The sequence below is a fragment of the Elephas maximus genome, chromosome 3, assembly GCF_024166365.1.
Source record: "Elephas maximus indicus isolate mEleMax1 chromosome 3, mEleMax1 primary haplotype, whole genome shotgun sequence".
NCBI lineage: Eukaryota > Metazoa > Chordata > Mammalia > Proboscidea > Elephantidae > Elephas > Elephas maximus.
Window position 1 is genome coordinate 52,283,444 of NC_064821.1, and position 17,182 is coordinate 52,300,625.

Here is a 17,182-nt window from a genome sequence, read left to right on the forward strand (position 1 = left end):
TAGAGTCATACCTCTAAATCAGCACTACCCAATAGAAATATAATGTAGACCACATATATAATTTTAAAATTTCTAGTAGTCACATTAAAAAAGTTAAAAGGAACAGGTAAAACTCATTTTAATAATATTTTTAATTAACCCATTATATCCAAGATATGTCGATATTAAAAAATTCTTGAGATGTTTATACCTTTTTTTTTTTTACCTCAAGTGTTTGAATTCCCATGTCTGTTTTGTACTTCCGGCATACCTTAATTTGGACTCTCTGCATTGTAGGTGGTCAGTAGCCACCTGTGGCATGTGGTTACCGTATTACACAAAGCAGCTCTAAACTTAGAAATGAAAGTAAAGTTATAAGACACAAGCTTGTATCCGTTGGGTGTTTGAATAGAAGAGTTTCAAGTCTCTATGATTAACTTAATTATTTGAAAATGAAAAGCTATCGTATCTCATCGCGACTTTGTACCCATTCTGCCATTCTCTATCTCTTTACCGGTGCATTTAAGCCGTTTACCCTCGCTGTGATTTATCGATAGGGAGGAGTTTATTGCTGTCATTTTGTTGTGCTTATTTATTGTGATGTTGATGGTTTCTGTGTTCCGCTTAATTTTCTGTGCTGAGTTCCTTTTTTTTTTGTGGGTTTTTCCATTTCTTTCATTGTTGTTGATTTTGTGTTTACCGAGTCTTCATATTTTTCTTCTTTTTGATCTTTATAAGTAGGTTTGTTAAGCTTCTTTGTGGTTACCTTGAAATTTACCTTTATCTTCCTAATTTTAAAGCAATCTTTTCTTTCTCGATACCACCTTGACTTTCTCTCCATATGAAAGTTCTATAACTACACCATTTATTCTCCCTTTTTGTTTGTAAATGAAGTTGTAGGCATTTACAGATTGACACCTCTGGTTCCCTGTTTTCAGTCTTTTAACTTTGTTTTAGTTTTGAGAATTCTTTATCTGGGTTGCTGTGATGCTGTCCTTTGTCCTAATCTCAGGCTGTTGTCTGATGTTGTTGGTTCTGTGTCCGAAGAATTCCCTTTAATATTTCTTGTAAGATTGGTCTGATTCTTACAAATTCCCTTAGTTTCTTTTTATCTAGAAATAACTGAATTTTGCTATTGTATTTGAGAGATAATTTTGCTGGGTGTATAATTCTTGGTTGGCTTTTTTTTTTTTTTTTTTTAAAGGTTTTCTACGTGTCATCATCCTCTTGCCTTCTTGCCTGCGTGGTTTCTGCCAAGTAATCAGAACTCAGTCTTATTAGTCCTTCTTGGTACGTGACTTCTTGTTTTTCCCAAGCTGCTCTTGGGATTCTTTCTTTGTCTTTGGTTTTGGCAAGTTTGATTATGATATGTCTTGGTGACTTTCTTTTGGAGTCTGTTCTGTATGGGGTTCATCAATGTTCTTGGATGGATGTCTTCTCATCTGTCATGATATTAGGGACGTTTTCTGCTAGCAAATCTTCAACAATTCTTTCTTGAATGTGTGTGTGGCAGGGCAGGGAGGAAGGAGTATTTGCCTCCTCCTGTTCTGGCATTCTGATCATGTGAAAGTTTTTCCTCTTGACAGTGTTCCACATAAATCTTAAGCTTTCTTCATTTTTATTCATTCTTTTTTCTGATTTTTCCTCAAACTAATTGGTGCCAAGGGATTTGTCCTTTATTTCACTTTCTGTCTTCCCTTGATTCAGTTCTGCTCCTGTGTTCTTCTACTGAGTTGTCTATTTCTGAAGTTTTATTGTTGATCTTTTGGATTTCTAGTTGCTATTTTTGTGTGGTTTCTAATTGTCTGTGTATTACAGCATTTTGTTCTTGTGTTGTTTTCCTGAATTCTTCTGTTGCTTTGTCTGTGTTTTCCTTGGATTTGTCTTTGTTTTCTTTGATCTCTTTCTTGATCCCCTAGAGAACCCTGTATATTAGTCTTTTGAATTCCTTATCAGGCAATTTCATTACCATTTCTTCCTCTGGAAGGTTTTCTAGTTCTTTATTTTGGCTATTTGCTGGAGCCATCTTGTCCTTGCTCTTTACATGACTTAATATTGTCTGTTGTTTCTGAGGCATTAAGGTGTTATTGTATTTATTTGTTTATAATATGTTTGTTTGCAGCATCCCAATTTTTTGTTTTATTGTGATATATCCGAGTAGGTGGGGTGCATGTGCTACTCTGGTTGTAGTCTGGCCGCACAGGTGCTCTCACCACCTATCTCTGGGTAGTTGGGGCAGTGGCTGGCTGTGTGAATGTGGGTGTCTGTTCACTGGCCTTGTGGGGTGACTGAGGTTGTAGCTGGCATTGCTGGTGAGGTGATGTGTCTATCCAGCCGGTCACCTGGGCATGGGTGTGAGGAGTGTTCTCATCGGTCACTGGGTTAGGTGCAGTGTGTGCGCACTGCTAGTTGCCAGGTGTTTGGGGCAAAGGTACTCGAGTCATTGGTCACTGGGTGAGTGATATATAAACTCCTGCCTCAGACAGGCAGGGCTGTACGAGGGTGATCAGAACAGGCATATGCCTCCAGTTGCAGGGGGTGGTGCAGGGCCAAGACGGGGGATGCCACCTGTCCATGGGTACCTGCTAGGAGGGTGTGCCTGTCTCTACTAGAGTGCAATGTTGGGGGAGAGTGTGTTGCCAGTCCTTGGGCCCCCAGTGCAGGTGGCTAGAGCAACTAGGAGGTGCTGCTGGTCTACGGACCTCCAGTGCAGACGGCTGGGTATAGGAGCAGGTGCCACTGGCTCTTAGTCCCCTGGCATGGTGATTGGGTGGAAGGGGGGTGCTGCTAGACCCCCAGGTACCCAGCACCAACAACCAGGCAAAGAAGCAGATGTTGCCAGTCCATGGGCCCCCAGCATGGGTATGTGGGTAGAAGAGGGGGCACCACTGGACCATGGGCTCCCAGTGCGTGTGGCTGAGTGGAGAAGTGAGCACCACTGTTCCATGGACCCCTGGTGCCGGTGGCTGGGCAGAGAGGCAGGTGCCGCCGGTGTATGGGTCCATGGCATGAGTGGCTGAGCAAAGGGGCGGGTGCCAGCTTATGAGGTGGTGCAGTGGTGGGTGCCCCTGGATTACAGTAGTGTTCAGGAGGGGATAGATAAGGGGTGAGGGGGCACTGCAGGTCACAGGCCTCCGACACAGAGGGCTGGGAGGGCACAGTGGATGAGGTGAGTGCCCTTAACTTTGTTAGGGCCAGAAGCACCCTGTCTGGATGTGGATGTAGTCACTCCTGCTTGACTGCCCCAGGTGATGGGGGCTTCAGCTGGGAATGCTGCTTTTTTTATCTGAATATGGCCATGCAGTGCAGGTTTGGCTGGCAGGGCACCAGTGATCCGTAATTCTCCTGATTACCTACAGAATTTTGTTGTTGTTAGGTGCTGTCGAGTCAGTTCTGACGCATAGCAACCCTGTGTACAACAGAACGAAACACTGCCCAGTCCTGTGCCATGCTCATAATTGTTATGCTTGAGCCCATTGTTGCAGCCACTGTGTCAGTTCCTCTTGTTAAGGGTCTTCCTCTTTTTTGCTGACCCTCCACTTTACCAAGCATAATGTCCTTCTCCAGGGTCTGATCCCTCCTGATAACATGTCCAAAGTATGTGAGATGAAGTCTCGCCATCCTTGGTTCTAATGAGCATTCTGGGTGTACTTCTTCCAAGACAGATTTGTATGTTCTTCTGGCAGTCCATGGTATATTCAACGTTCTTTGCCAACACCATAATTCAAAGGCATCAGTTCTTCTTTGGTCTTCCTTATTCATTGTCCAGCTTTCACATGCATGTGAGGCAATTGAAAGCACCATGACTTGGGTCAGGTGCACCTTAGTCCTTAAAGTGACATCTTTGCTTTTTAACACTTTAAAGAGGTCTTTGGAGCACATTTCCTTACATACCTGGTAATTTTTAATTAAATGCTGGGCATTGTGTAAAAAAATTTCAGAGGTTATTATTTTGCTCAAGGGAAAATTTATTTTCCTTCTGTGTTCAGGTGTCCAGTGCGTAGATTTCCACCCCTATGCCTACCTCTCCTGCAAAACCTGTCTTCTGAGCTTTTATTTGCAGTGAAGGGTAAATAACTGATGATAGCTTACAGCAAGAATTTCCCAAAAGTACTTGTATTTCAGTAGGGATCAAAGAGGGATGCTTAAAGAGAAGAATCTTGAGGAAGGATCCCTTTTTTCTGGGGAGGGGTCCTGGAGATGGACAGTGGAAGGGAATGTATGTGGGGAGGTAGGAATGGTACCAACCTTGACTCCTGCAATCATTAATAAAGGGAGGCTCCTTGAGGAAACCTAGTCTTAAAGAAACAGTTCTGTTTGGGCAGGGAAGTTTGATAAAGAAGGGTTAGCTTTCTTCCAAGCAGAAAGTACATTGTTCAGATCCTCCCCCCTCCCCGTTTTCCTATCATTCCAGTAATTGAAGGTTTCCCCTTAAAAGCAACACATAGCATTAAAATAGACCTTTTAAGTCGCGTTTGGAAAGGGCAGCTGCTCATGTTCAATTAAACGAGTTGTGTCTCTTCCTCATACCAGAGCTTGTTTATCGGGCCTGAAATTTGTTAACTGGAAATGGCTAATTCAGCAGACTTTAAAACGCCAGACCTGCAGGAGGTAGATGGGTGTGAATTCTATATGTCCTCTCAAAGCCGCCCTTCGGTGGGGGCTAAAAGATAACAGAGGTACAAACGCCTACTGAAAAGCCACTAAGGAATCCAAGGGACATTGCAGGCAAAGACCAGAGGTTTCAGAGGAGCTGGGTGAGGATTGGGACCAGAGGTTTCAAGAGCACTGGGAAACAGCCGAACTGCAAATTTATTTTCATTTTAGCCCATCTGTAAGAGTGGGAACGTTTGAGTTCATTTTAAAAAGAACCTTATTTTGGCCTTTTATTTGAACCTGAGATCAAGCCAGGTTTCAGGAGAAATGAGATAGGACTTATTTTAAGTACCTTGGATGTAAGCCACCTCTTGTTTCCATCCTACCCCTAAAAAGATGGGCTTAACTTTCCTTTGTTCTCCCAGATGCTAAAGACCAGATCCCAGTCTGTGGTCATATCTACCATTCATCACACTTGCTGATGTAGAACCTTCCTGGACATTACTCAGAAGTGAACGCTACCTCTGTTGATCTAGCGTTCTCAAGATGCAAGGCCTAGCCCATTCATCCCCATAAACCGTTAGTTAGTTACAAGAAATGGTAGCTTAGTTTCCACTGCAAATGGTGAATGGGAGGTATTGGGAGTAGTAGAGGACCAACAGAAGATGGAGAGAAGAGAATGAAGACTGAACTTGAACTTTCAAGATCTTTAATTAGCTCAGGAGCACAGTTGGTTTTTTTGCTTATTCTCTCTTCATAGCTCTGTTTTGCTTCTGACCTTCCTACTCCCTGCCTCCCCTCACTCCCTAATTTATTTGTATCTTCACTTATGTCAGTTATTGCTACTTAAAACAGTCCTTGCCAGAGTGATAGCTCCCTCCTGGAGTTATGTTTGTTTTTTTCGCCAGACCAGCTCCGACCCAAGCAAATCTTTCAGTTTTGGTTCTCCACCTCCTTTAGTAAATCCTTCTCCTGGAGAAAGCTAGGGTGGGAGAACAGACCTCTTTTCCACGGGCTGGAGCTCTTGAAACCACTGGTCCCAATCCTCACCCAGCTATGGCCTCCATCCTTCCGCCCAGCTGTAAATGGTACATACTAGTCATGTGACCTGATGTGGCATGATGTGATCTATGTAATGAACATGTACTGAGCCTGCTATTTCTCTGAGGCCTGCTTCAGAGTGTGCGAGTAATTAGCTTTGAGAAAAGGGGGAAGGGGATCCTGGGCTGCGTGGCCTAGGGTTAGGTCTGAGAGATGGAAATGGCTCATGTCTGAGTTTGGGATATCGATCAAGGAAGGCGGTTAGATACTGACTGCTCTTTTTTGTCCAGGGATATGCATACATTTTTTTCAGAAACTTTATCATTTTTATACCTCTCTCAGCTGCCTGCCTTTGTCACTGGAGGATACCTGGTGTCTCTATATGATTTTCACAGACATTCAAGAAGGAATTTTTCCATGGAGACAATAGCAAAAATCACAGTGTTGGGTTCCCTCTTTAGATCTACCCAATGACAAATGTAGGTAGATAGTTAGCAAATTTTGTTGGAGTTGTTCAAGGTCTTTCTAGTTTCATCTGTAAAATGGGGATGATAATAGAGCCAGCCTCATAGGGTCGTTGTAGAGATTAAACTAAATAAATTATTTCATAGATGTTAAGCCCTTAGAATAAAGCCTGGAACCTCATAAATATTGCTGACTGATGTTTCTAATTCCAAAAGTTATACTATGGCCTTCAGCAGTTGGAAGGTCCCCGGGTGGTGCAGATGGTTTGTGCTCTACTAGTAACAAACCCACCCAGCGGCACTGCGGAAGAAAGGCCTGGTGATCCGCTTCCATAAAGATTACAGCCAAGAGAATTCTGTGGAGCAGCTCTACTCTGTAGCACATGGGTTCGCCATAAGTTGGAATTGACTCACCAGCAACGGGTTTGATTTTTTTATTCTGCTACATACTCACTTAAGACTTTTATTTATTTGAAGAAATAGTTGGGGAAGAATTTCTTTCTAAACCTAATTAAGATCTTTGAAACCCTTGAAGTCTATCTGACATTTGCAGTAAAAAGCAGCTCATGTACTGGGGCCTAGCATCTGTGATTGTTGTCCTTGACGTCACTCATCTCCTTTACTCCCAAGCTTTTGGCGTTAAAGAGGGAAAAAATATATTTAAATATGTATACATACATACATGTATGTACATACACACACGCACTTGAAATAAAAAATGCTTTACAAGAATAGAGTCCTTGTCACAGGAAAAGTGATAAACTTGAGCCGCTTTTCTAATGGGGAATGTTCTGTTTCATATCTAAATTTCTGCATTTTGAGATTTTATTCTATAATTGATTGATTTATGCTTTCTTTGTTCCAGAGCAGGCTCAATATGATTGCTGTATTTCAGAATGAGACAAGCAGGATTCAGTTGAGGGGAAAGGGGGAGCCCTTGTTAGAAGAATAGACCCTGCAGTAATAATAACCCTTTGCTTTGTGTTGTCTTCCAAGTGCTTTTCTAATCAAGGTCTTACTTGATGAACAGAGCAACCCTGTGGATACTGCTCTCCCTGGCTAATAGTTGAGGCACCAATGTCTCTTTAGAGAGTGCATGTTTTGCTCCTGTTCACCTAGCCAATACTTTTAACAGAGTTGGGGTCAGAGCTCTTTGCTTTTCAAAGCCTATGTGCTTTCCTAAGACTATAATAAGTTATCTACCAAGTCAGGCTTTATGGTGTGACCACCACTAAGAGATTTTTTTTCCCCCACATCATAACCTGTCTCCTGGTTCGATGTGAGACATAAGCCATTTATGCATATTGAAAAACCTTGTTAGGAAGGCAAAATGGGGCTCTTTCATAGGGTCAGAAGGCGTATTCCCCTGGGCCAGCTCTGACTGCACAGAAGCTCATCTTCAGGCCTCCCTCTGTGTACCTCCTGGAATTTCCAGCTGTGGACAGGTGGGGGCCTGGCACCCTCAACATGGGCCCTTACCCCTTCTGTGGAACAAGCCCACAGTGAGTCCAAGCCAGTGAAGGCCTAAACCCTAAGCTGGGAAACCGTTCCATCCACAGCGAGTTTAAAGATCCATCTTGCCTTCATAATGCTTTGTAATTGGTATAGAAAAAAACAGTGCTTGAGTAGTAGTGACTATTTGTGTGTTGTTGAAATCGACATGCTCAATTCTACCTCTGTATATTCTGCATATTTCTATGTTTTCCTCCTTACAGAAAACTCTACCAGCTCTGGAAATAAAAAGTAAAATTCTAGTACGGGAGTGCCTCAAACCACTCTGAGTTTGCAGATTAATCTGAAACAACATCTGAGTTCAAAACTGGGTCAGAGTTGGGGAATAGCAAGAGACTGCCAATTCAGCAGGCGTGTGTCTTGGGCTGGTTAAGACACCAGGCAATCTTGAGGTCTGACTTTTTGCATATGTTTAGACCTTGTGTGCTGAGATAATTCAGGGAGGCTTTGGATAACTTTGTTTCTTTTAACTGAGAGGGGGTGTCTGTTGCCTGATAAGTGTTTATCCATGAAACAGCAACATGGTTTGTGTCTTAGGTAGGAGGGCTTTTAGTTCTCCAGAGACCAAAAAATAACAAGGTCACTGGCTTAGGTATGTTATTGGAGTAAAATGTCGGCCCCAGCTTTAATATGCCTTTATTATTCCTATTCAGGATCCCCTTTCTGGATTCTTTTCCCCTTTCTTTGGCTTAAGGGCTTTACAAAATCCATAACCAAGTAGAACTGAAAACAGACAAACCCACTCCACGTCCAGTGGTTAGAGACCTGGGGTCCAAAAGTGTTCTTTCTTGCAGACCCTCAACTTGTTCTGTGCCCTTTTTTTTTTTTTGTAAAAATACCTCTCCCCGGCCCCTTCAACCCCTTCTCTTCACCCCCGTTTGACTGAGGACAAGCTGTTTGATTTGCCTTGTGTCAAATGACAGATAATTGCTGCTTTTTGGAACACATCTTCCTTTAACTCTTCCCTCTTCAGAAATACCACAGGAAGGTTCTAAAACATCAAGGCAAAACACTTTGAGAATAATTTTTAACTGTGGATATTTTTAACAATATATCACACTGTGATTAAGTTCATGGCTGCTAACCGAAAGGTCAGCAGTCCAAACCTACCAGCCACTCTGCTGGAGAAAGATGTGGCAGTCTGCGTCTGTAAAGATAATGGCCTTGGAAACCCTATGGGGCAGTTCTTCACTGTTCTGTAGGGTCACTATGAGTTGGAATCATCTCAATGGCAATGGGTTTTTGTCTTTGTTTTTTTAATATATATAACACGGTGCCAAGCATTTTGCTTTCATCTCTATAACTCTTCAGAGCAGTCCTTTACAGTAGAGTGAATCTGTTCTGTGTTTTTTTTTTTGCAAATGGGTGAACTGAGGTTCAGAAGAGTTAAGCAGCTTTCACCAGGATGCAAATTTAGTAAGTGGCAGGAAGGGTTTGAATCCAGTTTTTTCTGACTCTTTTGCTCTGCTGTTTGACCTACATTGTGGCTGCTCCCACAAATTTCACTTCAATCTTAATTGTAGGCACACTGTGTAGTTGGCTTTTCTGAATTTACGCGTTCAAGAATAGCTTACTGCAGGCAATGCTGATCAGAATTAGAGCTGGCTTAGCAGCTGAGATTTGCTAGTTAAAAGGGCAAAATGTGGCTCTTTCACAGGGTCAGAAGGCATATTTCCCTGGGCCAGCTCTGACTGCACAGAAGCCCATCTTCTGGCTTCCCTCTGTGTACCTCATTGAATTTCCAGCAGGGGACAGGTGGGGGCCTGGCATCCTCAACGTGGCCCCTTACCCCTTCTGTGGAACAAGCCCACGGTGAGTTCAAGCCAGTGAAGGCCTAAGGCCTAAGGAAGGAGACTGTTTCATCCACAGAGTTGCTGTTAGACTTGGAAGAATACAAAACACTCCCTCATGCTACAGAGCCATGTCACTTCTCTCTCTTATCCTGTTTTACATGGTCACTATCTGCCCTGGTGACAAGGAAGATACTGTCACCAACAATTACTCAGTGGAGCAAGGATATTAAAGAGGAAATTTCCATGAGGTAAATAATTCTGAAAGAAGAACCCAGGAGAAGGGGGAGAAATCCAAGCCCAGGCTCCTCTTACAGTGGCCAAATACCTTTGGCATCCCATGCTCACTGAATATCCTGAAAGGGTCAGGAAAACTGATAGGACAGAACAGAGGGACACAGTGTGAATTTTTTGCTCTTGTACCATTCCAGCATCTACTTGAATTTCAGTTTTATAAAATCAAGTGTTCAGAGCCAGGCCCAAAATCTGGGCTCATTTGCAGTGCCTCCATCTGTATAGACAATGGGATTTTTTTTTTAAGCGAAGTTGGGGTGTTGACACAGACTGTCTGTTAGCTATGCAGTAGAAGCGGCATCTTGAAGTAGTTCTGAGGTTTTTCACCCCCTTGCTGAAAATAGGACTTTATAGAAATTGATGGCTGTGGGCTGTGGCCAGAATTCACAAGTGTGGCTTACGCTGAAGCTTCAGAAGGGGGAAAATCCTTGTTGCCTCTCCAAGTGCAATAGCAGGTTTTCTGAAGGACGTTCTGTTCCTTGGAACCTCTCATCTTCTCTAGGACAATATTCACTTGTAGCCTTAAGTACTTTGTGGACCTGAAATTGCTACAAAATTAGCTACATGTACTCAGTGTCTACAAGTGCTCCCTCTGATGTTGAGGTGTTGTTTATAACAAGCAGAGTTACAAGTTACCTACAAATTACCTCCCTGTGGCACCATGGCTGTGTGTGGCTTTCCAGGTGTAAGAGCCTAGCACATGCTGTCTGCTTGGGGGATTTTATGTCCCCTCTAAGGGTAGGACATCATGCTTGGTAAAGAGGAAGACTCTCAAGGAGACGAATTGACACAGTGACTGCAACAATGGGCTGAAGCATAACAATTGTGAGGATGGCACAGGACAGGGCAGTGTCCTGTTCTGTTGTACACAGGGTCGCTATGAGTTGGAGCTGACTTGATAGCACCTAACGACAATAACGATAGCTCCCATTTTACCAGGTGCAGCTGCTTTACTGGGGGGTCATGTGCTTTACATACACGTTCTCTTATTTAATCCTTACAACAACCCTGTGGATTCTGATTGTTCCTATTTTATATAAGAAATTGATGTTTAGATAACCCAATATTGTTTTTATTGAATGCCTCTGTGCTAAGTGCTTTTCATATATTATCTAATCCTTATAGTATTGTAAAACCCGCATGGGGGCAGCGTCTGACCTCCTCTAACTTCACAAGGGGAAAGGAGCATCAAGACCAACAGCCCAAGGCTGGTTCCCATGAGGTGGAGGTCAGACATGCCTTCTCTCTTTGCCATCTTTACCATTTTTAATGCCAACCATCCCTGCCACGGCAATCTCTACTTCTCTGCTGGGTTCAGTGATTCATTGCAATGGCCACACAGAACTCACAGACTATGCTGACAGTTTGGGTGTTTATTAGGGATTTAACAGTTATAATTCAGGTTGAGGAATGCTCAGGATACAGTTCTATCAGGACAGCCTCTTCCCAGGTATGCTCTCAGGCACATCTCTCCCTGGCCCTAGGCCTCTGTCCAAAGGCACTCAGCTTTCTCTCTCCATGGGCCTGGAAACCCACCACGCAGTCTCCTTCCTGCTGCCAGGTTTCTGCTGCCGCCCCCTCCTTCCTTTGTGGTGGTGGTGGTATCTCCTCTTTCCTGCCTCTGGGGTCACTCATTTCAAGGCCAGCAGGATAGCAAAACTGCACAATCCCATTGGTGGGCTATAATTACCCTATCTGCACAGCCTTGCTCAGTCATTTGAGTAGGACTTACAAGACCATGGCTATAAAAAAAAAAAAAAAAAAAAACTGTTGCCACGGAGTCAATTCTGGCTCATAGCGGCTCTATGGAACAGAGTAGAACTGCCCCATAGGGTTTCCAAGGAGCAGCAGGTGGATTTGAACTGCCTACCTTTTGGTTAGCAGTTGTAGCTCTTAACCACTTTGCCACCAGGGCTCCATGGATAGAAAGGCCACACAAAAGTGATCCATCACACCAGAAATATCCTTGTGGGTGGGTATGCTTATTCCATTTTAAAGATTAGGAAACCAAAGCTAACAGAGGTTAAAGTTACTTGCCCATGATCTCACAGCTATTAAATATCACAGTCAAAATTTAGACACTCTTATGCCATATACCTCCTGACTGAGGTCCTGAAATGTAGGAGGCAGAAACCACTTCTCATTTATGGTTCTCAGCCTCTAACCTGGCATACAGTCAGGGTTCCATACATGTTTGATTGGCTGGACACATAGCTGAATTGTACTGCTAATATCCTGATAGGAGTCCCTGCGTTGTGCAAATGGTTGAGCTCTTAGCTCCTAACCAAAAGATTGACAATTCAAACCCACCCTGAGGTGCCTTGGAAGAAAGGCCTGGCTATCTACTTCTGAAAAATCAACCATCGAAAACTCCGTGGAGCATAGTTCTATCCTGGGGTCGCCATGAGTCAGCATCTACTCAACAGGCAATAATATCCTGTTGATTTACAACCTTACCCCGAGGCCTCTGGCTCTTTGTCTGAATATCTTTCCCCTTTGTCTGAATATCTGCCCCCAGGCTTCCATTCCCCATTGTGACCACCTAGTGCATGCTAGGTTTAGTTCCTACAAGAAGTCTCTCCTAGTAAAATACGACTAATCTGTCATCAGTGCGGGTTTGGTTGGATCATAGGTTTCAACATCTACCAAGGTTTTCTGAGTTCTCAAAGCCACATTGTTAGGGGTGAAGACTTTTGCATCTTTTTCTATTAATATCTTAGTATCTTTTACTTTTTACTCATAAGTGACAAAGAACAAGGCCAGTTGGCTTGTGCATTAGTCTTTATATGGAGATGTGGGAGTTCAGATAGAAGTCCTAGAGTGAGCTGACTATGTGTAATAGGCACCTTTCCAGCAAAGGTGAGGCACCAGAGAAGCACACAGAAGAATCCAGTATTAGAGGGAAGGGTGATCTCTTAGGCCTCCTTGTCTTTTCCTTCTGGAAACAATCAAGGTATCTTTGAATGAAGAACACCCAGGAATCAGTCAATGCTGGTGGTGCCAAGGCTGCTGCAGCAGGACCAATTGGTGATTAAACTTTTGGCATAGGCTCACTAGTAAACTGTGGATATTAACTTGTTTTATTGACATTGGTCAGGTTGGGGATGGGAGATTATATGGTTGGTACTGGGCAGTTTGCCTAGATTATTCTCCCATATACACTTAGGGGAAAAAAAAATTACAGGATTTTTAACTTCTTCCTAGTCAGCTGCCAGAAATAGGTAGAGGGGGCCTTAAACATAATATCCCCCTTACATGGCACAGCAGCTGTAAAAGTAAGAGTTTGAGAAAAGGGAGAAGACCTGAACAAGGCTCAGAAAGTAATCTGGGTGCTCCTGGGTCTCTTCAGGTGGCGCTCATGAGGCACTCCTAGCGACAGCTCCTGCACGTCATCAAGCCCTCACCACTCTATGGCCTCCAGCGGGAGGCATTTTTGTCCAGACCTTGAAATGAAGAACACTGGCAGCCTACATAATTCCACAACACAGCAGGAACTCTTTTTTTTTTTTGACCCTTTCCAAAGCAAAGGTCACATTTTTCTCTCTCCTCTCTGGATTCCTGAGTGCTTACACTCTGTGTTCCAGGTTCTTGTCACCAGTTATTTCATGCATGTAATTATGATCTTCCCAAAAAGACTGTCAGCTCCTTGAGAACAGGGTCTGTCATAGTTATCTAGTGCTGCTATAACAGAAATACCACAAGTGGATGCTTTAACAAAGAGAAGTTTATTCTCTCACAGCTTAGGAAGCTAGAAGTCCAAATTCAGGGTGTCAGCTCCAAGGGAAGGCTTTCTTTCTCTCTTCACTTTGGGGGAATGTCCTTGTCATCGATCTTGCCCAGTCGAGGAGCTTCTCCATGCAGGGACCCCAGGTCCAAAGGACATGTTATTCTCTAGGTTCTTGCTTCTTGGTGGTATGAGGTCTCCCTGTCTCTTTGTTGGCTTTTCTCTTTTGTATCTTAAGAGAGATTGATTTAAGACACAACCTAATCTTGTAGATTGAGTCCTACCTCTTTAACATAACTACCTCTAATCCGGCCTCATCAACATCATAGAAGTAGGATTTACAACATATAGGAAAACCACATCAGATGACAGAATGGTGGACAATCACACAATACTGGGAATCATGGCCTAGCCAAGTTGACACACATTTTGGGGGGACACAATTCAATCTATAACAGGGTCCAAGGCTGCTGTTTTCTTTGTATCCTCTGCAGTTCCTAAATCCAGGCAGGGCCCAGAGTAAATGCTTAAACAGCCTGACTTGGGTTATAGATCACGCACTGTCAGAGCTGGAAAGGATTTTGGAAATCACCAAAGATGGTACAACTCCAAAAACTCATTTGGAGGTTGGTGTTTTTCTGCTGAAAAGAGAAGTTTTTGTTTGCTTTTTAATGTTAAATCCTAGTGCAAATGACCATAATTCAAAACCTTCAAAAAGCTTTCTTCAAATAATGCAGGATATTTCTCCTTGGACTAAAGCCGCCAAATCGATTTCAACTCATTGCGACTCTATAGGACAGAGTAGAACTGCCCCGTAGGGTTTCCAAGGAGTGGCTGGTGGATTTGAACTACTGACCTTTTGGTTAGCAGCTGAGCTTTAATCACTGTGTCACCAGGCCTCCCTCCTTGGACTAGTGAAAAAAAGGACTAGTAGCTGACTAATAATAACAATAATGGCTTTCTAGTAGAAATGCTAACTAGATGCCTAACCGTGAGTCATTGTCCCTAATCCTTCCAACCACATGGCAAAGTAGGTACTATCACCACGCTCCAGATGCAGAGCAGAGTCACACAGGCAGGGTGCCTTGCTCAGGGCCATGCGGCTACTATCATGGTTGAGAGAGAACTGGAATCTGGTTCAGCCAGATGCCCAAACTCATGGCCCTTTTCCTACACCATGGGCTTCTCCAGGGGGCTCTCTCTTTGACTGAAGTACCCACTTAGTGATTCACAGTGCTGGTTTTGCAGTAATACCATGGTGTCTCCAACTGTTTGAAGGAAACTGTAAAATTAATTTTAATTAACTTTAATTCTCTAGTTGGAGGGAGTAATGGGAAAGGTAAGGCAAAAAGCGAACAAATAATGATAGGGATAGCATCTCCAGAAAAGTCAGTAATCACTGCCCTAGATCTGAGAGCCTTGGACTCAGGACAGGAAGACGCATTCGCATATCTTGCTCCAGTAACCATTGCTTTACGTGGGATTGCTGTTTCTTCCTCTGGTTCCTCTTCTGTGCCCAGAACTCCCCTGCCTCTAATGTCACTGATGGTTATGATCTTCATAACCTCCCCTCCCTGCCCTTCCTTGCTAAGCCAGAAAGAAACAGGCTTCCCGATGACTACCCAGTGAACTGGGTCTTCAAGGCAGGCTACTTGCCTTGAACCTTTCCACTGAGCTTTATGTCTAAATAACATTCCTGTGAGTTTTCTAAAAGGTTAGTCTTGGGTCACTGGCACTTAAACCACTTGTTTTGGTAGATCCTTCCCAAGGAGGTTAATTATATATTTGATATCCTTCTCTTTTTATGCCTGAATGATGAGGATAAGTACCCTGTGGTTTATTAACTGTCACGTTAAACCTTTTCAAATTGTCTTGTGACAAAACAGAGTTTTATGTCCTTTTTATCCAGGTTTGATGGGTGAGACAGCCTCTCTGTTGAAGTATGCCAGGATAAATAAAATCTCTCTCTGATTTGGGAGGGAAGATGGTTTTGTATTTGAAGTCATGAGTTCAAGTCTGCCACTTCCTATGAAAGGTGACCTAACCTGTTCATCTTTCCATCTATTTCATTTCTCCTTTTGACAAACAGGAGGGACTGGAACCTTATCGGCCCTCAGTAATTGTTGGATGGAGCCCTGGTTGTACAGTAGTTAAGATAGAGCTCGGCTGCTAACCAAAAGGTCAGCAGTTCAAATCAACCAGTCACTCCTTGGAAACCCTGGGGCAGTTCTACTCTGTCCTATAGGGTCACTATGAGTCGGAATTCACTCGACGGCAACGGGTTAGGTTTTTGGTTAATTGCTGGATAAATGAAAGAAAAAGTATGACTTTAGAAATGTTGATGTCTAAAAAATTTTATACCAAACTCTAACACGATAAATTGCCACACTTCCTATTTTTAAATCCCTAATTCCTAGAGCAAAGAACCTGTGTCCTTACTATAACAGAATCCCAACGCTCCCTTCCCCTTTGCCTGGGCCACTTGTTATACCTTTAATTTTTCAGAAAATTTTCAGTAGAACTGTGGGAAGTAAATGCGGTTATGGGTTTTTAGTAGTTACTGTGTAAGCCCTGTGTCCACCAAAGCAGGCACCCTACAATGTGTGTTCCAGTGCCTGAGAACCACTGTCATGGGGCAGACAGCATGTGTAAGTCAGTAATTAACCTATCTCTCCATCAGTATCTACTGAATCTTGGCTAGGAGCAAGGGAAGGTATTTATTTAAAATAGTAAAAATAATGCTGAGGCTTAAAATTTTTTTTCCCTTCTGTTTTAATTCATTACAGTTTGCGGGGACATTATCCGATGGCTTAGGGAAGACTATGGACAATCGGCATCAGTCAGAGCGGGAGTACATCAGATACCACGCGGCCACCAGTGGCGAGCACCTTGTAGCTGGCATCCATGGCCTGGCTCATGGTAAGTCAACTGATAGCAGGCTGGAAAGGAAAGGCTGAGGAGGGGCCATTTCACCCAGCTGATTGCAAGTCGGAAAAAGAAAGCTGACAACAGTGGAAATCCTAGCTTGGTGTCTTATGCCCAGTAGCCTTCCAAGATCTCTTATTTTATCCTCGTTGCAGTTCAGATGTGACAGCATGTGAAAACTCTCCATTTATTTTTAAAACCTTGTGTACATTGCAGTTTCTTTCCTGTTCTCTGGCTTCTGCTCCCTAAGTGTCATCAGGTGTAATAAACTGAACCTCTTCTTAGAGCCTGGAAGTGCTGCCTCAAGACCCTGCCCTCTGCTTACTTATCATTCTTTTCAAAGAAAAATTGAAGTGTGAAATCGGCTGCCAGGTGTGTGGCCTAGATATTTTTTATGTCCTGCATAAATGCACATTCATGGGGATTATCAATCCCTGTGCCCAAAGGATGTAGGCGATGGCATGAGTGTGCTCAATCTCTGAATTTGTTTTAGTTCTGACTCATTTGCCTCCTGTGGCATTTTTCTCAAACACTTCTTAGCATGGCATTCAAATCTCTTGTCAGTGTAAACCCAGCCAGATTTTCCAACCACTGTCCCCCAGACATCTCTATTTCAGCCATACAGAGCTACATACTACTCCCCAGACATGCCTCCAAATCCTTGCTCACTCACAGTCTTTCTGCCCTCCCCTCCTCTGCCTTACTTCCTTGTGGATCTAAATCCAACTCAACCTGTAAGTCCCAACTCAAATGACATTTCCTCGGTTCCACCTTCCCTGTTAGAATTGAACTTCACTAAAGCACGCATGGAAACCCTGGTGGTGTAATGGTTAAGTGCTACGGCTGCTGGCTAAAAT

At 43.3% G+C, this 17,182-nt stretch overlaps 1 protein-coding gene across 6 annotated transcripts in view; it reads left to right on the forward strand.

Annotated features, from left to right (window-relative positions):
- The window catches only part of VPS13D (vacuolar protein sorting 13 homolog D), a 273,685-nt gene that overhangs the window by 187,430 nt on the left and 69,073 nt on the right, over positions 1-17,182 (forward strand). For 5 of the 6 annotated variants that reach the window (XM_049877954.1, XM_049877956.1, XM_049877957.1 and 2 more), the window contains one exon: positions 16,187-16,319. In XM_049877954.1, the coding sequence (XP_049733911.1) occupies positions 16,187-16,319 (133 nt within the window). Of the gene's footprint in view, positions 1-15,309; positions 15,427-16,186; positions 16,320-17,182 lie in introns of those variants that run through there. The other variant, XM_049877958.1, reaches the window with a different exon arrangement.